This window comes from Cebus imitator, unplaced genomic scaffold (assembly GCF_001604975.1).
Source record: "Cebus imitator isolate Cc_AM_T3 unplaced genomic scaffold, Cebus_imitator-1.0 Scaffold0, whole genome shotgun sequence".
NCBI classification, from domain to species: Eukaryota; Metazoa; Chordata; class Mammalia; order Primates; family Cebidae; genus Cebus; species Cebus imitator.
The window spans coordinates 475,787-496,852 of record NW_016107315.1 but is presented as its reverse complement, the minus strand read 5'-3'; the positions used below and the strand labels follow the sequence as shown (position 1 = coordinate 496,852).

The following is a 21,066-nucleotide window of genomic DNA, read 5'->3' as shown; positions in this document are numbered from 1 at the left end:
GAGCGGATGTGCAGTTGGCAATACCCACTGAGGGAGGTGAGTTTTTTCTTTCAGCCGTGGGAGCTGTCAGAGCGTTTGAAATAAGGTGATGGTTGACAGCTGTGCCTGGAAGGTAAAGCTGGCACCTCCCAGAGTACAGTGGAGTTAGAGCCCTGGGGGTGGGGGCTGCAGCAATGGGATTGGGGGTGCAGGGGTGCAGAGGCGGAGATGGAAGGGAAGGCATAGATGTGGAAGTTTGTGGTGGCTCGTGCCTCTCAGATAAGGAGAGGCTTGTGCCTCTCATACATAAAATTGTATGAGAAAATTTTCGTTTCCTTTAAAAAAATTTTTTTTTTACAGAGATAAGGTCTTGCTCTGTCACCCAGGCTATAGTGCAAAGGTACCCTCGTAGCTCATTGCAGCCTCAAACTTCTGGGCTGAAGCGATCCTTCCACTCCAGCCTCCCAAATAGCTGGAACTACAGGCATATGCCACCATACCCAGCTATTTTTAAAAGTTTTTCTGTAGAAATGGGATCTGTCTATGTTGCATAGGCTGGTCTTGGGTCCCTGGCCTCAAGCTATCCTGCCTTGGCTTTCCAAAGCCCTGGGATTACAGGCGTGAGCCACTGTACCTGCCAGATTTTTTTTTTTTTTTTTTTTGCTAATAATCCTGTGCTTGATTCAGTTTATTTTAATCTTCTCCACTACTTTGATGAGGTAAGTGTTCTTTGCCTCAGTTTATAGATGAGGAAATCAAGACACAGGGAGATTTATCAATTTTCTCAAAATGTACACAGCTAGTAAGTAGTTAAGCTAGGAATTAAATCTAGACTGACTGTCTCCAGAGTCCAAGCTGCTTTTCTCATCAATTGGAAGCTCATTCTCTGTCTGGTGAGAGGAAACCTGCTATGGGACCCTGTCTTCCCAGCCTGGGTCTGTGCTCATACATCCTGAGCTGCTCTATTCTTAAAGCTCTATGCTTGGTTGCTTTTTTTTTTTTTTTCCTCTTCCTGAAATTAATTACCCAAAGCTGAGTGGAACCGTGGGATAGAGGCTTCAGAGAAATTGGTTTCTTTTTCCTCTTGAATCTGCTTGTGGACAAGTCTCTTTCGAGCTTAGGTGCTTTTTTTTGGGTCCTGTTGCTTGAGGATGGATCTCCCAATCCCTGAGCCTGCCCCTGGGATGTGGCGCTCTTCTCCTGTTCTCATCAGCCAAGTCTGGGTGCTCTCCACCCACTGCACCTTTCAATGGGCACTCCCCCTGTGGGGGAAACTCCTGTCACTCTTGATGCAGCTCACAGGGTGGTTTGCCTTTACATGGCCTATGAGTGAGATTTGGGCTGAATTTCCTACAGTGTATATCCCCTTTGGGGATATACCAGCAGGGAGTTCAATTTCTGCCCCTTCCCTGGGTCCACATTGCTCCTCCACAGTGGGAACCCCTAGCAGCGCTGAACAGCAGATCCAGCCATGAGCTCATTCTGGCAGTTGTAACCAGGCCCATCACACAACAAACTGTATTGACATGTCTGAAGGCCTGCAGTTGCTGGTGCCTTCAGACATGTTCATTTTAGGTGATTCTGCCACCTTCCCAAGCCAGGCTTCATGTGCACATCTTATTTTTTCTTGAAAAACTGGAATCTGACAAGTCTAGCAGGGTGTGTTTATGAAGTGACTTCTTAAGTAGCAGTATTTGAAACCTGTCATGAAGATATGTGATGATATTGGTTTGGCTCATCTGATTAAGTGATCTGTTTCATTCAGAGAGAGTGATGGCAGACAAGAGAGCTCATGTTTTTGAAGAATACCTTTTTTTTTTTTTTTTTTTTTTTTTTTTTTTTATTTTTTTTTTTTTTTTTTTTTTTTTTTTTTTTTGAGACACAGTCTTGCTCCTGTTGCCCAGGCTGGAGTGCAGTGGCACGATCTTAGTGCAACGTCTGCCTCCAGGGTTCAAGAGATTCTCCTGCCTCAGCCTCCCAAGCAGCTGGGATTACAGGCATGCACCACTACACCAGGCTAATTGTATTATTAGTAGAGACTGGGCTTCCCCATGTTGGCCAGGCTGGTGTTGAACTGACCTCAGGTGATCTGCCCGACTTGGCCTCCCAATTGAAGAATCCTTCTTAAAACATATTTAAGTTTTAAAAAGATTGAAACAAAGTCTGTAACTTTTAGCATGCAATCTTCATGGGTTCTCATCCTTGGGAAAAATTTTCTGCTAGAAGCGTTGGCATGTCTTTGGTAGCCATGGAAACTAACCCTTCAAGGAGAGAGAAGCTATTCTGTCCTCAAACAAGGAGATACAGTGAAAGGAAGGCATATTTCATGCTCAGGTGCCTCAGATACTTTATTTCTGTGTGTGTGTGTGTATAATGTATATATATGTATGTATTTTAATACTTATACAAGACTTCTGCTTGTTTTTGATTTTGTTTGTTAATGGCACGATGGGTGTAGTTTTAGGTGGTGGAAGTTACATATGCACTGTGGCCAAGTACACCCGGCACAAAGCCCAAACTTGCAGTCTTTGATCTGATCATCATTAATGTAAAGCCCATGCTTGCGAAAGCAATTATTTAGGTGATTTTTATCAAGCAACTACTAATGACCAGAGTTTGTGATACCAGGAACCAGTACACCAAGATAAAACAGACACAGCCTCTCCTTCACAGAACTTACAGTCTGGTGAGTAAAAGAAAATATTAAATAATTGCAGGACTGTGAAATAAATTCTACAAAAGCAGGGTTCTAAGCTGGGGAATTCTGAAGACATTAGAGAAAAGCCCTTATGTCCTGAGCCAGCGGAATAGGATGGTATCTGGAAGAGCAGGAGGGGTTATGTGGGGAACAGCATGCACGGTGGCCTGGTGTTGAAAGAGCTCCATGCCTTGGGGGAGCTGAGTGAACATTAGGATGGCTAGAATGCAGAGGTCAAGGGGGAAGAGGTCAGAAAGGAGAGATCTGACCTGACCAGACAGATGATGCCTTTGTTCACTGCATCCCTACCCCAGTCTCCTGCTAAGGGTAAGTGCCACATGTAAACAGTTCCTGAGGTATGGTCTGTGTGGGGTGGCTGGCCCAGCTGCCAATTCTGTGTTCTGTTCATGGCAGATAACTCAACCTAGTCATTAAAAACTAGGAAACACCAACTCTGAAAATGATTCATCTTCTCAAAAGATGAAAAATTTTTAAACATCATCGGTCTTTTATGTCAATGAAAACATCAAGAACACCGGCTGGGCGCAGTGGCTCATGCCTGTAATCTCAGCACTTTGGAAGGCCAAGGCGGGTGGATCCCTTGAGGCTAGAAGTTTGAGACTGACCTGGCCAACATAGAGAAGCCCTGTCTCTACTAAAAATACAAAAAGTTCGCTGGATGTGGTGGTGCACACCTGTAATTCCAGCTGCTTGGGAGGCTGAGGCACAAGAACCACTTGAACCCAAGAGGTGGAGGTCATGCCACTGCACTCCAGCCTGGGTGACAGATCCCAGACCCTGTCTCAAAAATAAAAGTAAAAATAGAAATGTGATTGTCAAATGTTTTTCCTCAACATATTTTACTGTGTAAACAAGGGCCCCCCATTTTCTCATCCCTTTTGCCCACCAGCGGTTCCCATGCATCACTACAAAAAACAAAGCTATTGAAGAGTTCATCATTTGTTTGCTGTTCATCCCTCTAATCCTGTCCAAAACTGAGAGCATATCGTCAGATAGCTGTTAGCTACTCGAATTAGTTTTGTCTTCCTCCCTTCAGTCTGGTTGTGGTATTCATTTGAATTACAGATTTGTTTCAATTCATTTTCAGTTTAGGAGTATTTTCCCTTCATCTCATCCTTATGGACTTAATTAAAAAAAATTTAAGGTGAAGAGCATTAACATGGCTCCCAAAGTCAAACTGTAGAAAAAGATGTACTTAAGAGTGTCACTGCAACCTTGATTCCTTCTGCCTAATTCATTCCCGCCACTTGTTTTCTGCTTTTAGATACATCCTAGAGAAATATGGGCACTTTATTTCCCAGTGTGAGCAAAGGGTAGCACACTGTATTTGCCTTTTGGTTTTTTTCCAGGCACTTCTTATTTATTTTTTGGTCAGACACACCATAATCAAAATTCTGGTTTGGAACAAGAAGCCTCCTAGCTTATAACAGTTGTTGGATTTTTAATCACTTGCAAAAGTCTGTTGGTTTCTACCAATAGATTTATTAAATAAGCTTTGTAAAACAATCTGTTAGTAATAGGATTCTTAGAATATGATGAATTCTTATGCAAAGTGGAGTAATTTTTTTTTCCATCATCATGAAGTTGGATAGACGGTGACTTGGACTTGAGGTGGGATTTCAGGATCAGAGGGTCAGTTGTGATGGGAATGGGTTTTTTCTGAACTGAGCAGACAGTGTACAGGGTTGGCAGTGAGTTTGCTGGCTCACTGTGGTCACTCTGAGCCTTAGGACCCACGTGTCCTTCTAAGTGTCCCCCAATCCTGACGGATTTGTGGCAGCTTAGAGCCCACTCACAGCTAGTGCTAATTTTTCTACCTTTGATATTTGAGAAAGCTCTTCCATTTGCCTTTTAAATGTCTCTCTTATGTCTGGATTCAGCAACTATTCTGCATTGGAACTTCACGTTGATACCGCCCTTTATGCTTTTCAAAGCCGCATCTTACTGAATGCTTGCTTAATCCCTGTGAAACATCAGAATGGGTATTGTTGTGTCTGTTTGCAAGTGAGAAAACTGAAGCTCAGAACACAACAGCGGCAGGGCTGGGACCAGAAGCCAAGCCTTCAGACTAGAGTGGTGTAGGAGGGCCAAGGCTTTATCTGGGTTTATCACAGGGACTCTGCCTCCCTGCCCGCTTCCTCCATCCTGCCCCATGGCCAACAGATTTTTACTGCATAATTCTTACCTCTGTCCACATCAATAAATGTTACCTGCCTGCTAAGTGTTCGGTCATTCAGAACTGTCTAAAATCAGTTCAGAGGGTCTGTATCAGCAGCTTTGTTAGATGAGCTTTTGTGATAGTGACCATTATTATGAGTGGGTCATAAAGCAGGACTTGGCAGGGTTTTTTACTCTTAGGAATTTTAGTCAGAGTAGGGTTTGCTTATGCCTGCTTAACTGTGTCCCAGTAGCCAAAAATGTGCAGTAGTGATGCAGCTTGTTAGAAAGGGGATTTTTATATTTGTAATGTTAAAAATGCATAAAATATTATGAAACAAAATTACAAAGATAGTAAGAGTTACCCTGAGAAGCTTAAGGACATTCATTTTATAATAAATGTATAAAATTACATACATTATAAAATGAATGTCCTTAAGTTTCTCAGGGTAACTTCTTTACTATCTTCATAATTCTTTCACAAGAACCCATATATAATATGGACCCAAAGTAAGAATACCTTGTTTGTATGTAACCATCTGAATTTAGTATGTTAAGTTCAGAATCAATACATGCAAACAGATTTGTACTAGGATACTTTTTTGATGAATAATAGAGCTGAAGGTCCACTTTTCTTTACAGTGTGTGTAAGAAAACAGATTATATAATTCATTTTCCTACAGGCACATGACATTCCAAGCCCTCTTAGTGTTGCTCAGGGATGTGATTCTGGATTGAGTGTGACTTTTTCAGAGTTCAGAGAGTCATTTGGTGAATTTACCTAGAGCTGAGTTATGTACTTCCATATGTCGGGAATCCCCGGAGGTCTAGAAACCCCAAACTGTTCTTAGGGTGTGGTGTGTGTGAACAGCAAGACACTGGAGTCCTTATTTTTTTTTTTTTTTTTTTTGAGACAAGACGTGTTCTTTGGGCTGGGAGGTCAGGGCACGTGTCTGGGCTTGATTGACTCCTGCTCACTCTTTAGATCCACAAAGCCTTGCCTCCTTCCTTTGTCACAGTGGTGCAGTGGAGACCACTCAAGGGCCAAGCATAGGTTCCAGGGAGTCTGAACAGAGGGGAGATCCTTTTATTTTATTTTTTCTTTTTTCAGGTGGAGTCTTGCTCTGTTGCCCAGGCTAGAGTGCAGTGGTGCTATCTCAGCTCACTGCAACTTCTGCCTGACTGGGATTCTTTCTAATTGTGGGCAGAGGGTAGCACTTGGTGAGGATTCCAGTGTCTTATCTGAAGTATTAGTGTCACTGGGTGTGCAAGCATCTGTTCAGCCCCTCGACATCCTGGAGTTGAGGGAGGGTTATAAATACGGGGTTAGTTTTGTTTTGTTTTGTTTGAGATGGAGTCTTGCTCTGGCACCCAGGGTGGAGTGCAGTGGCATGAACTCAGCTCACTGCAACCTCCACCTCCCAGGTTCAGGCAGTTCTCCTGCCTCAGCCTCCCAAGTAGCTGGGATTACAGGTACATGCCACCATGCCCAGCTAATTTTTGTATTTTAGTAGAGATGGAGTTTCAGGGTGTTGGCCAAGCTGATTTCGAACTCTTGACCTCAGGTGGATTACCTGCCTCAGCCTTCTGAAGTGCTGGGATTACAGGCATGAGCCACCATGCCCGGCGTGGGCTAGCTTTATGAAAGCAGATCACTTCCCCATTCGTCAGTTGTGTGGGTTGGGTTATTGAGGTAGGACCCTGAAAGATAGATGCACTGGCTTTGACTTGGAATGCATGCAAGAAGGCAGACAGAAGAAACCCGTGTCAGAATCTCAGGATCTGTGTTCAGAAACTGCATTGCTGTCACCTCACCTGCTTTCTTAGCAGCTTTTTAAGTGTACTTACTCATATCTTGGCTCCTGTAACAACTCACGGTTGGTGATGCAGATGGTTCCTCGTACATAAAAATAGGATAATCATCCACCTGACTCTGAGGCTTGCCTGAGTGAATGTGGGGTTTGTATATATGCATAGATAGAGGCTTGCACACATGGTGGAAGGTAGCACAAACAGCCCGCAGTTGGGAGCATTTACCTGTCTGCCAGAGCCTTTCCAGGGCAGGTGTTCCCACAAATGGGTAGCAAATCATATGCCTCTTCCCCTCCTGCAGGGAAGACTTTTGGGGGAAGACCATGGCAAGTAGCAAGGGTTAAGAAAAATGGTAATGCTTCAGTGCTTGAGTTCCCATCTGGGAAGGGAGAACTGGGTTGTAGAGAGGGTGGAGACTGCCCTGACTCTGTCCACTGCTGTGGCCCAAACCTGCAGGTGATGGGTAGAGAAGCCTAGTGTGGGCACCAGCAAGGACTGCCGTTCCCTCAGAGCCCTTGGTTTGGACAAAAGGGGCAGCACACAATATTAATGCGGAGTGTTGCCCAAAAGCATTGAAGAAGCCCTAACCTTGGTACTCTTTGACCACAGCTTGGCCTACTTGGGTTCCTTCTGTTTGAGGTGTGATGTTGGGTATCTGAGGAGGCTCTGGGGCAGGTGGGGTGTCTCTGAGTTCAGACCCCTGGTTGGGGGGTGTCAGAGGCCTACCATGACAGCGCATGGTGTTTTGGGCCCAGGCCCCTTGGCATGGCTGTCATCTGAGGGGAGTTCATTTTCTAAGAAGTGATGCATGTGTGTTGATGAGGGCTCTGCGACTCTGACCCCCACAATCTTGCTTGGGAAGACACTGTCTTCTGTCCTGTCCACGTGTGTGGCTCCATTGCTGTGCTCATGTGGCTGTACTCGGTGCTGTGCGTCCTGCCACAAGACCATTGTGCAGCAGGGCAGCGGCTCAGGAGGCAGGTCCCCAAGGATGCCCTGACATGCTCTTGTCATCTTTGCCTCCTTCAGAGAATTTTCAAAGGAAAGAGAGAAAGCAAAAGCACGGGGAGATTTCCAGAAGCTCCGGGAGAAACAGCAGCTGGAGGAGGATCTAAAGGGCTACTTGGATTGGATCACCCAAGCTGAGGACATTGATCCCGAGAACGAGGAAGAAGGAGGAGAGGAAGGCAAACGAAACAGTATGTAGAGCCCTTCCTGCCCCTGGCTAGACAGACTCACTGTGTGGCGCAGACGCCTGGCAGCAGGCCTTTGCTCAACTTTGACCCAGGCTGTGAGCGGGACGGCCTCCTCCCAGCCATCTGGTCCCTTCTGCCTGCACACATCACATCCCAGAGAGAACAGGCGCGCCGGCGCTGCCTCTGGATTTCTGCCTGAGGTTTGGAGTTTAGAGTCGTATTTGGTAAGATGGCTTTACAGTCAGGGAGGGTCAGAGGGGCCCACCGTTGTTCTGTGGAATTCAGTAAGCGCATTTCCTTGCAGGCACGGGGGTGATGAGACGTATTTTTGCACCGCAGGAGAGGAAGCTGTGGTTTCCCTCACCTCAATATGAGCAGTGTTATTGGGCAAGAATTTGAAGGGCAGGGTTCCTCTCGACTGTCACTCTTAGGCCACCTGATATGGCTCCTACCTGTGCTATTCATGTGAAGCCATATGCTTAGCCCATCGGGCTGGGGGGAAACTGGCTCACTGTTCTAGGCAGGTGTTAAGGGGCATGTGAGTCAGTGATGGCTGCTTTGCAGCCCACCCACCGACACCCCACACTGTGACACGAGGCACGCGAGAGCACTTTCTGCAGGAGGCGAGGCCTGAGAACTCCGTCAATCACTGAAATTAATTGCCGTTGTCAACCACAGTGTCTCATTCACCATATACTTTCCCCACAGATGTGCTTTTATTCTTTCTGGGACCCTCTATGCCTCAGGTCAGAGTGGAAATTGGAATCCAGTGGAGCATTTGACTAAGATGTCTGTGACTTGTTTCAAATCTGGAAGTGCTGGATAGGAAGAACTGAGAAAACATGTCAAGGGCACATAGCCATTGAGAGGCTTAGTGGACCCGAGGCCGGCCCTGCATTGTAGGGGATGGCTGCGCAGGTCCCTGCTTGAGCAGAGGGCCTTGGATGTTGTACTCTCAGCAAGGCCTGTTGCTGGGTCCAGGGCAAACCCGGAGCTGGAGAGCATGTGGAGTGGAGTGCTGTCTCCTAGGGAGGGGCAGGCCTGCTCACAGTAAACGCAGCACCAGGGAGCAGAGCTGGAGGGCACATCGGGGCTTGCGTGCTGCGCTGAGGGAGCTGAGGAGGGATCGAGAACAGGGCTTGGGGGAACATTCGGCCTGGGCCCTGAAGTATGCATGGATTGCAGGTGTGACCGTTCAGTGTCACACCTGCGATGTGACACTGGGGACTGGCATGAGGGAGGTGGGGAGGTGGGCAAAGGCCAGGTTTCAGCGAGGAGGCGGTGGGCCCTTTGACTGGAGCACAGAGGGGATGAAGGTCGGGGTGAGCTGCAATAGGAGGGGAGGGTGAGGTGCAATTGTGCGTCCTCTTTGGATTGTGGAGTGTGGAAGGCGGAGCTGAGAGACCCCTGGTGGAGGGGCCCTTACCTTTCTTCAAACCTGGGCTCTTGACCTCCATGGGGAGGGAGTGTTCTGCGATCTCAGATATCGCAGCTGGTGCAAACCTGTGTGCTGACTGGGAGCGAGCAGGGTCAGGCCCTGCTTCCCTACCTCCCTGCTTCTTGCCAGGCTCAGGAAGGCACCAGGGTTCAGACCTGAGGATCAGAAGACTGAGGGAGGGTTTCTAGAGCTGTTTGCTGAATGCAAGTTCAGAGTTTATAAACAGACATTCATTTGAGTCTCAGCCTCGGCGACGTGCCTTTGAAGTGACTAGATGTCAGTGTCTGCCTGTCCTCTGCGCAGCTCTCCCCGCGGCAGTCGAGCCGACCCGAACCCCGTGGCCTTCGCAGAGTTTCTGCGCCTGCCGTGTTGCAACAGGCCACGCAGGTGCAGCTTGGAGGTGCCTGCCCAGCTCTTTTCTCCTTCACTTGCAAACTGTGACTCAGATGCTGACCTGCCTCGGAGGTCCGCTGGCCACCTGCCTCAGCCCTCCTAAACCCAACGTGTTACTTCTGAACGAGAGGATGTATGGCCACTTTTTCTCGGCAGAGCACCTTTCTTTGCTAGTTGAGCCGCGTCCCCCAGGGAGCTGAGTGAGGCCTTCTTACAGGCCAGTGGCCTTCCCCCTGCTTCCTTCTCCTCCTCTAGAAATACACAAGGATTTGTGTTCTCGTGTTGCTAGCATCAGTCATGGTAGAGTCGTTTATAGGGCCTGTGATTTGGGGATTAAGGGTTTTCGTTGGATTTAAGGTGATAGCTTGAGGGTTAACCATTTTATCTCAGCCCAACTAAGACCTGCCACCGTGAAGAACCCGATGACAGAGATCACTGTCTCTGCCTTTCAGAGAACTTTCCATGAGGGGAAGATGGAGGAGCGGCTTAGTGTGAGACAGAATGGAGAAGCTGGTCCCATCGTTAAGGCGCAGCACTCTGCTGTGTGAGCCCAGGAGATGCTGGCTGGGGGGAGTGGGCGGCCCGGGCTATGTGAGGAAGGCTCTGTGGGAGGAGCAGTCCTGGGCGTTAGAGGGTGGGCATGGGAGCTTTCATGGGAGCTTTTTGAAGCTGGGGAAACGGCACGAACAAGGTGTGCAAGGTGACACATATTCAGGGCCCTTAAATGCATTGCTCAGTAAACTAGGAAAGAAACGAAACCCTTTTAAAAGTCTTGTAGATCCTCAGAATTCCCTCTCACTGGGGCTCCCAAGCCCATAGAGCTGCACTGTGTCTTTAGAACATCAGCGGCATTGTTTCTGCTCTGCACAGTGACATGTGACTCAAAATGATTAATTCGCTTCACATTTGATCCAATATTTCTGTGGTGCCTCCTTGTCCTTTATGGAGCTCATTCTGCCAGGTGCTGGAGTTTCCTGTGGACTGAGGCGCACAGTACTTCCCGAGTTGTCAGATTTCCAGAGCCTTGATGAGGGTTTTAAATAAAGACAGAAATCTTAGGCTGTGGGAGCCATGACGGGATTTAACTGACTTGAGAGCCCCAAATCTCCTCCTCCTCTGAGGAGGGAACCTCTCTGATCATAGACCTCAGCAGCCCAGACCCTCTGGAGAAGCCAGCGCTGTTGAGGTTTCCCTGGGGCCTCCTGTGGCTGCCAGCCATTTTCTTCTTGTCACAGCCAGAAAACCACATGAGGAGCGGGTTTCAGTGAGGCTCAGTGGTTCTCCTCACCAAATAATCAGTCCTGGATTCACCACGTGCACATGCCAGGCCTGCGGCCATCTTTGTGCATCTGATTGGCAGGCAGAAGTGTGGGTGTTGCCAGTGTTATGGTGTTTGCATCCTCCCTGGGGGTGTGAGATCACCCTGCCTGCCTTTCCCTCCACCCCTGCTCCTCTATTACCTCTGGGGAGGAGGATGGTGCAGGGCCCAGGCTCCTGACTTGGTCCATAGTGGCTAAGGATGCTGATTCAACTGATAGCTTTTTCAATTGGGTCCTGGATGTCAGTTGAGCAGTTTCCCCCCAGACCTTGAGGAATGAAGTGACATTGTGAGAAGATGCACTTCCTGATAGTGGAGCCTAAGCCTAGATGAGCAGAGGTGGGAGTAGGAAGTCATTAATAACAGCAGATGTCTGTGAACTCAGAGGAGGCAAAGGGTTAGGCTGGAGGGCGTCATGAGGCGCCTTCACTGGATGTGGCTGCAGTTGAGTTTTGTGACTTGGAATTTGTACTTCAATGTTAGGCAAATCAATCAACCTCTCTGAGCCCCATTTTCCTTGTCTACAAGAAGAAGATAAAGATGCGTCTTTCAATGAGGCTGTTGTGACAACTGAATGTTCCGTGACTGGCAGAAGTTGTCATAGTTGTAGTACTTGCTGTTGCTGTCTTCATCAGATGCTGGTAAAACTTGACCTCAACAGAGTTTTGGGGGTATAAATTTAGGGGTACAAGTACAGTTCTGTGACATGGATGTATTCCATAGCAGTAAAGCCTGGGCTTTTAGTGTAACCATCACCCAAAGAGTGCACATTGTACCCCGTAAGTAATTTCCCAGCCCGCACCCCTTGTCCACCTGCCACCCTTCTGTGTCTTCAGTGCCTGTTATTCTGTCCACACCTATGTCCATGTGTATACATTATTTAACTTCTGTTTATCAGTGAGAACATGCAGTATTAGACTTTCCTAACGTCTGCTAGACCTCTAACCAGCTCAGAGTGGGGCCTCCCTCTTAGGACCATTGCCCTGTACTCTTCTGTCCAGAAACTGTAAAGTTCTGAAGCATTGATGGAAAACAAATCTGTTAACTAGGTCACTTTCTAGATAGGGCAGCACAGCTTCCTGGCTCTTGAAGTCCATTTCTAGTTTGGCGGTGCTTGCTGTCAGAGAACAGATGTCAAATCAAGTACTTGGAGATGCACTCACATTATCTTTTCTCTCTGATCTGCTAAATGTCACTGCCTGCATCTGCAATGCCCAGCGCTGGCTCCACGTTATAATCACCTGGGGAGCTTGGATGCTTCTTGATGCCACATGCCACCCTCTAAGACTCTTGATTAATTTTAGGGTGGGAGCCAGGGGTGGCTCTTTTTCATTAAAATTCCCTGGGGATTCTAATGTGAAGCTAGGGTTAGGAACTCCTGAGTCCAGGGTGCTTTCAGTGGCTGAATATCACACTGTTCCAGGCATTCACTTTAAGAAAAGGAGAGGTAATCAGGCCTCTAACTGAGCTGTCTGGTGACTAGGGACAGGTAGCTCCAGCTTTGTACATTCATAGAATATTTAAAATGCCAATTTCATAAATTTGCTGTTGGAAAGCTGCTGTCACACAGTTAACTGAATGGACAAAATTCCCTTTCAAGTGAGTTCCTGAGCATTTGGTAAAATTTCAAGGATAATTTATTTAACTTTTTGCTGAGCTTCAAGTTTCTTAAGAAACCCTGCCAAATCTGAAAGTGATTTTTTAGATGTATGCAGCTGCTTCTGAGTTAACAATGGAGGTTTGCTAGGATCGTTAAAATCTGGAAGCCTAGAATTCTATTTTAAACTCTTCTCATTGTCAGTGAATAGTCTTTAAAAAAAAAAAAAAAGCATTAAAAGTAATGAAATTATTTTAAAGGGTGCTCATTCTAAAATTCTGGCCAGAAAAGCAGGCAGTTTTTTCGTGGGAACTATTAATGATAAATAATTCCTCTAAGTAAAGATATTTGATGCCCAAAGAAAGGGAGGGGCATCCCTCAAGCTTCATCTCTGACCAGCAGGAGAGTCCCTCTGTCTTCTGCTTCCTTAGTGGTCCTGGAGGCTGTGGGCACTGGCCCTGCCCGCCTCGCCGGGGACTCTGCCACCCCAGGGCTTGGCGGAGCAGGTTGCCCTAGCTGCTTCCCTTTTGCATGTGCTACCTAGGTGCTTCTTACTGCAATGTTTGTTTTGGGGGTGGACAGAAAACCAGAATGGCATAGCTGTTTGCAAGCATAAGGCATAGTAATTTGCCAGTCTTATTTTGAAAGACTGTGGTTTTGAAATTTTGATTTATAAAACTGCTTTCATCACCACTGAACTACCTCAAGGTGCAAGTTCAAAATGGAAAACATTCAACTAAAAGCTGTAAAGCAAACAGCAGCAGTTAGAGTGGCATACGGTAAATATGCATCCAGGTCAAGCGCCCTCACTGGAGAGGCAGCTGGAAGTGCTTTCCCTGGAAGTGGGAGGCTGACTCAGGGGCTGGCCCTAGGGTCAGCGGCTGCACAGTCTCTCCACTGGGGTGGCACTGGGACTAGCTGTCTGGCCAGGTGGACTCTCTCCACAGGGTGATAGAAAGCAGCTGTAATTTCTAAAGGTGCCTGCATGTCTGGCCATCACCTTCAGCCTCCTAAGAGCGGATGGGAGCTGGACTCAGGGACTGTTGCCCCACAGTGGTGATGAGGAGTGGTACTCCAGCCAGGTTTGCAGTCTTAAATCAGAGTTGTTTTGTTTTTAACACATTTTAATGATGGAAGTAATATTTGCCTACATAAAGAATTCATGTAATTTCAAAGTACATAAAGTAAGATAAAATTATCTCTTCCTTCTCCTTAAAAGGGAGGCAGACTTAGCAGTTTGGGGCCTCTACTTACACACCTCACTGCGCATAATACGTGGCACAGACAGCACGCAGATAGCTTCCACCCTAAGATGCCCAGCACAGGTATTTTTCACTGAACTGTGTACCAGAGACATTTCCCATGTTTTTAAAGCCAAATGTTGGCTCTTTTCAATAAATTACCATTATAAAAACTGCTACAACGGGCTGTGCACTCTACAGCACGTGGATCTCTGTCCACCAAAGGCCCTGAGCATCATGGGGCAGCAGGAAGAGGGTCTGTTTCTGCCCCCTGTTGTGTGGCTGCACCCAGCATAGTATCTGTCCCACACAAGTGCTCCATTACTCCCTTCTTGAATGAAAGAACATAGAGTCATAATAACTAGCATTTGGCAGGTGCTTTCTGTGTGTGACACACTGTTCCAAGGGCTGTGAGTGAATACATTCATTCCTCTTCACACAACTCTGTGAGACAGGAACATGACAGGCGGGGAATCTAAAGCACAAAGCAGTTCAGTAGCTTCCCAAGGCCATGTGACCTACGTGGCAAAGCTGAGATTTGAACCCAAGCTCTGCCACAGTCTGCATGCTAACCATTAACCTCTACAAATGCATGCCCCCGTGTCTATATGCTCACGTTCACGTTTTTGCAGAGGATACAAGAAAAGGGCCTGCTGTGTCAGAAAGGATGCACATTTAGGAATGTGAGTATTCTGCCCACCCACAGTGCGTACAGGTGTCTGTGCCCCCGTGCCCTTGCCTACTCAGCATTCCTGCTGCTGCCCCACACTCTCTCGCACGACCCTCCCCTAGAGCATGGGGTCGCTACTCTAAAGACTAGCTGGCTTGGAGTGATCATGGAATCACGGGGCTGCAAAGGGTTGGAGATCCTAGAATCATTTTTCTTGTGGCCTGGTGGTCGTGGGAGAGTCGTAGTGAGGACAGTAGTGGCGGTTGATCGTGCCTTGCCAAAGCTGAGCACGTTGTGTTTATTACTGTCTCTACTGTTCACCTCTTACAACAGCCTTACGCAGTACAGGTCCAACTATTCTTGACATCTTATAGGTGAGGGGGAAACTAAGGCTTTGCAGTATCAGGTAACCTGTCCACAGTCATCCGACCTGAGAGTGGCAGGGCTGGGATTAGACCCGGCCTATCAGAGTCCAGAGCCCATCTTTTGAACTCCCACCTGTCCCGTCCCATATGGGAATGTGTTTGGAAACACATAGCCAGTCAGTGCCCAGGGCTCCTGACTCCCCCTAAAGTGCCCTTTCCTTAACACCCTTCTTAGATGGGAAGCCAAACACTCGAAACCTTTATCTAGCATGGGTTAGCTGGTTGGTTTATATAGGACAGGTTCTTGAAGACAGGTGTTTTGTGTAATAGCCGTGGAAAGGGCACTTCCTCTCCACTGTTGCGATCCTGAGCTGGATTCCTAGCAGGAGGAGGACTGGGTCAGGCGGGCGTCCGTTGCGTGAGGCCGCCTTGCTGGCGGGGCTGGTGCACCGGACCCTGGTTTGGCTGCTGTTGCTGCCCTCTGCTGCTTCATAATGAAATTGCCTGTGTTCAACCTGAAGGGGTCACAGTGGCTGACTTGCTTAAAGAGGATAAGAAGAAAAAGAAGTTTTGCTGTTTTCGCCAACGCAGGGCTAAAGATCATGGTAAATGACTGACACTGAACCTTTTCTTTCCGCAACATCTCTGTTACTTTTTCCTTGCACATAGGCATTGTGTGAAATGCATGTGCCGTGTGGTGTGTTCAGAAGATGCCTATATTTTAATTGCGTGATTTCTTTGCAACTTGGTGATGTTGCTTTCTTCTTGTCTTTTTCCAAAGTATGTGCCCTTACCAAGATAGCATTGCAGTTTTCTTTTTTGTTTGAACTGTACCTTATAAAGAAGCAGCTGAACCAACTCAAAAAATTTACTTGATTCAGCATGAATATTCTTGGACTGGAAGACAGACTTTTAAAATACTTTTCCTCAAATGATGTTTTTAAATTTAAACTTTAGAAATTCCAATAATGTTATTTGATTGATTTTTTTCCTCCAGACTACATGTTTCAACTTTCTTCTCCGTCTCCTAGTCTCTGGCTGCCTAGCCCAGGACTATGCCAAAGCCAGTAGCGGCAGCTTTAAGAATGAAATGAGCTGGATGCAGTGGCTCACACCTGTAATTTCAGCACTTTGGGAGGCTGAGGCTGGAAGATCACTTGAAGCCAGAAGTTTGAGACTAGGCTGGGCAACAAAGTGAGACCCTCTCTCTGCAAAAAAAAAAAAAAAAAATTATTAAAAAAAAACAAGTGTGGTGGTGCATGCCTATAGTCCCCAGCTACTTGGGAGGCTGAGGCAGGAGGATTGTATAAGCCCAGGAGTTCGACGCTACAGTCAGTGATATTGTACCATTCCACTCCAGCCTGGGTAACAGAGTGAGATCTCTGTCTCTTAAAAAATAAAAATAAATAAAGATAGACTTCAGGGATGCAAAGATTTGGGGCCACTTGCCCTTGAAATTGAGAGTGGGCTCCTGTGGGAAAGTGACATTTCCAGCTACGTCCTACAATAATGCTAAACGTGCTCTTCCTCAGAATCCCTGGAGCAGCTGTCAGGCCAGGCCCCAGGCAGGCAGTTAGGTGAGCAGCTGGCTCGCTGCCTTGCTCTGCTCAAGTCATGGCAGTCGACAGCAGCACAGTCAACCTAGTTCTACCACCAGGATCAGCCCTGGTCACCTGAGTCTGGTGGAAGCCTGTTGAAGAAGATTCAGACTGCAGAGACGTGAAGTCAGCCACTAAGGGAACAGAGGGGACACACAGTACTGTTTTCTTTGAAGTGGCCTCTGCCCCCGTGGGAATGCTGAGCTCCGCGGTTATGGGACATAGACGGGAACAACCCATGGATATCTGAAGAGGGTTATAATGTTTGAGTCTAGGTCTCATCAGAAGGCCTAAAAGTGAAGGAATTAAGAGATGATTAGATGTAAGCCCTTGTCATTCAGCACGTTGTGGCCCCCAGAGGAAGGGAAGGAGGAGGCGGAACTTGCCTGAGGTTGGACAATTAGTTAGGGGCAGAGTTGGAGCTGCCTTTTTTAGCTGTAGTGTTCACAGAAGGTTTATGAACAGGAGCTGGGGCTTGATGCAGTGCCTGAAAGCGTTAAGAAGAAGAATGGCCTTCAGCTAAGCAGGAAATAGTGTCATGGACATAAGAAAAAATGTCTTTAAAGACTGACGTAGGGATATAGCTCTGGAGGGATTACCAAAAGGAGATAAATGATTTCTGTCCCCAAAAGAGAAAACACCCACCATAGGTCTGCCTTCCAGAATGCAGGCTTGGGCCTTGTGATTGTCTACGATTCTTATGGCTTCTCCAATGTCTTTCTGAGATCTGCAGGGAGAGGAAGCAGGCTGACATATTTAAGGTACCTTATTTTGAGTGGGAATGGTTTTTTATTGACTGAAATACCTGGGGACTCGGGAAGGACCCCTGACCCTGCTGGCACCAGGTGGGGCAGGAGCCTTGGGTGGATGCTGGGCTGCCCCTGTCCCTGCATATGCGGAGATAGTTATTGTCTGGGCATAATTCTTGCTTGACATGTGGAAACCTTGGTCTGGCCTTGACCCACATTCTCCAAGAAGAGCCTGGCTCCTTTACAGCAGCGAGAGGCTGTTACCCTGGGTTGGCCTAATGTGTCACTACTAGCATGTGCATGTGCCTCCAGGGGGTGTGTGGGCTTCTTTTGGATTTGACAGGCCTGTACGTCATGGTACCGCTCATGTTTGTCATGAAAATAAGATGAAAACATGAGATCTGGGTGTCAGGTACCCTGTCCCCTAGGAAGGCAGCCGCAACTTAGCCACTTCTCAGTTATTCAGCCTCACCCACTACCCCTTCCTTTCAAAAGAATGAGAAGCTTTGGGCTGCTTGGAGGTGGAAGGAAATGCTAAAAGAAATTTCTGAGTGTGCAAGAAAGCCTGTCCTGTGGAGAACAGAGGAGTAAGACATCTGTGAATGAGGCTGCTAATGGGACAGGTTCTAGAAAGAGACTGGGGGGCTCTGGGCTCAGTTTGATGTGTGGCAAGCCTTCTCTTTGAGGGGCCTTGACTGGAGGACTGGGGCTCTCTTGTGATGCTCTGAGGCCCTTGGGGAGCTACTGCTTCCTGTGCTGCACCCCATTCTCTGGGATATTCTTCATGCCGGGCATTTGGACTCAGTTCTCCCAGGCAGGCCTCTGGCTGGATGCCTGGCTCCCCTCCTGAGGGTGGTGGCCAGGAGCTCACAGTACTTCTTGTGCCCTTCCCTCCTTGCAGAGCTGGGGGAGTGGAAGGGAAAGCCCCGGTTGCTGGTAGTAAAACCAGTCAACATGTGGGCGTTTCTGCCTTCCTGCAGTTATAGCAGGTCAGAGGTAAATGGATCTTAGAGTTGATATTGTCCTACAGCTCATCTTACGGATCGGGTAACCAAGTGCAGGGGAAAAGAGGCACGTGTCCCCTGGTCACCTGATGATAAGAACAAGACTTTCCTAGCATTTCTTCCATCATTTTTGACCTCATCAGCCTCCATCACTGAAAGTCAGTCTGAGATTTTGCTATACCTGTTAATGGTGAACATAATTTTGAGGCTGCCTGCTTAGACCCACACATAGACTCATTCACTGTGGTGTGTGTGTGTGTGTGTGTGTGTGTGTGTGTGTGTGAGAGAGAGAGAGAGAGAGAGATTTGCCTCCAGATTCACAAGCCTGACACATTTGGTTGAGATGAATGTTGTCCTTCAACATGAGAGTAGATGGATACATTTCTATACCTTGGTGAAAATGCTAGTTGTGCTGTGCTGAGAAGCAGCGTATTTCCCTCATTTACTGTGTGTGTGGCATTGCCTGTGATGGCATCCAGGCCCAGTACAAGATCTTAAAGAGAAGCACCATGACCCACATCCACAGACAGTGCTCCGAGTAGGGGCCTGGCCCAGCTGCTCATGCTGCAAAGGCCTTAGAAACTTAAGTCTGGGATGTGCAGGCTGCTGTCTGCCACCATCCCCTCACCCCCAGTGGCACCCAGCGCCACATATCAGTGCACCACACTCTAAGTCTAAGAGTCTGCCCTGGAGCACTTCCCAGAGATCCCAAAGCCTGGAATAGATTGTAAAATATAGGCCTTGAGCTTCCCCGGATTTTCAGCAGGCAAATTGCAGGGCCAGCATCCCATCACAGGTCACAGGCTTTCCTAATGCTTGACTATTTCCCAGATTCACTGAAGTAGTTTTTACATTTATATAAAAAATAAACTTCTCTAACAAAGCGCTAACATTGCAGTTTCCTGGCATATGTCGGGGAAGAGGCTTCACAGCCTGTCTATGTGTAGACGGCCCCCGGCGCTTATTTCTAAGTAGGGGACTGGCACTTGTTGGCGATGTGGGGAGGTCTGAAGGGTCTGCCTGTTCCCCTGATAAGGCCTCGCCCTTTGTCAGCAATTAACACAGTCCCTGCTGAAGGGGACAAGGCCATCACCTAAATGGGCCAACCACAGTGCCATGGAAGCCAGCTGGAGGAAGCCCACATAGTCCAGTGATTAGCCCATGACTTTACCTACATGAGTTTTTATGACTCTTTGTGTTTGGAGTTTTATAAAAGCCCAATCGCCACCAGTGCAGCTTGATTTTTGTACTATCCTCGATCACTGGGCTGATATCCTGGAAGTGATTTCATTGTATGTCAGATTTTGAGCAGTTAATAAAGATCATCAGAATAGTAAACCAGCACTGGTAGGTAATAGACTTGTTTGGCTTTTTGGAACTTTTTGATTTGTGGATTTTTAAGTATATAACACCAAAATGTATACCAGTATATTTCAGTATGTACTGAAACCACAGTACATACTTGAATGGTGAGTGGAAGTCAGGAGAGAGTTCTCAGTCTCAGCTGTATGCCCCAAGGCAAGCTGGCCAGTTCTCTCCTCTGAGAAATCCAAGTTCGCTTGTGTACTCTCTCAGAAACCCCTTCTGGTTCTAACGTTCTATGATTCTTCTGTCCTTATTTTTAAAAACATAGATGAGATCCTATTGGGGCTAAAGGAAGGGAAAGTCATATCAATTTATTAACATTATAAAAAGAATGCCTAGTGGAAATGAAGGCTAAAATGTTTTAATTTTAATAAATGAGGTCTTTGTTATACCCACTGAGCCTGATCTTTTCAAATACTTTTGAAAAAGGGAATGCTCTCTGTCCGCGATAGGCGGTACGTGGCTGGAGAAGACAGGCTGCCAGTGCCCTGTCAGAGCGTGTTTTCTCCACGCAGATTTAGGGGCTGGGTCAAGGTCTGTTTCCAGGACAAAAATGAGGTCCCCAATTTCTAGCACAGGCGCTGTCCTCTTCCTTCTCCATCTGCCTCCCCTCCTCCTCAGCCCTGGCGGCATCTTTCTGGGCTATATTTATTTCTTATGTGCCTGTGGCTCTTCATGCATCAAACAACAATGACAGGAGAAGTTGCTATGCCTCCAATGGCAAAGTTAGACAATAACTCAGTTTAAGACAGAGAAGATGTAAACCAACAGTGATGGCCAAAGCTGATTCAGAGGTATGGAAGATTGCTCACACTAGACACGTCTGTGCAATGATGAAAGTGGCCAGGGCAAAGTGACCCTGGATTGGTTGCTTTGCTTCTGGGGAGCTCCAGGAGAGCTTTTCTGAGGTGATGGAGTTAACATGTGTGTGCCTCATGGATCATCCAGCCCTGGGGACCCAGCACTCTGCATGCCTCATGTCATTCTTACCTTTTACAGATGAGGAAATGGAGAGGTGTACAGAAGTCAGGTCACAAACGTGGGGTGAAACTTAGAACCTTAGAACCTGTGCATCTGCTCTCAGCCATCATCCCAACCCAGCTGAAGGATGGAGTCAGCTCAGAGAGCAGGAGGACCCTGCCTCACCCTTAGTGGATCCCTGGCACAGTGCTGTGAGACTATCTTCCCCTTTTTCTTGCCTTTTGGGGAGTTCGGTTTTATTTCTTGTTTTTCCCCGCGGTTAGTCTAGGAAGCAACTAGAACATTTCATACACTAATAGTTGGCACAGAGCCAGAAATGCTAACTGATGACTCCATTCCCATAGGAAATATGTAATATATCTGTTTCAATCAGATTGTTTCTAAAATGAAGCTTTAGGATTGAACTGCTGCAACTGTACCGATATCTGCATGAGACATGACTCCAAGATTAAAAAACCACAAAGACTTAGTCTGTTCAGAAGCT

The 21,066-nt window shown here is 47.2% G+C and overlaps 1 protein-coding gene across 17 annotated transcripts in view; it reads left to right on the top strand.

Annotated features, from left to right (window-relative positions):
* Positions 1-21,066, top strand: part of CACNA1D (calcium voltage-gated channel subunit alpha1 D) — a 319,765-nt gene that overhangs the window by 199,983 nt on the left and 98,716 nt on the right. For all 17 annotated transcript variants that reach the window (XM_037743584.1, XM_037743321.1, XM_037741086.1 and 14 more), the window contains exon 9: positions 7,697-7,866. In XM_037743584.1, the coding sequence (XP_037599512.1) occupies positions 7,697-7,866 (170 nt within the window). The remainder of the gene's footprint in view (positions 1-7,696; positions 7,867-21,066) is intronic.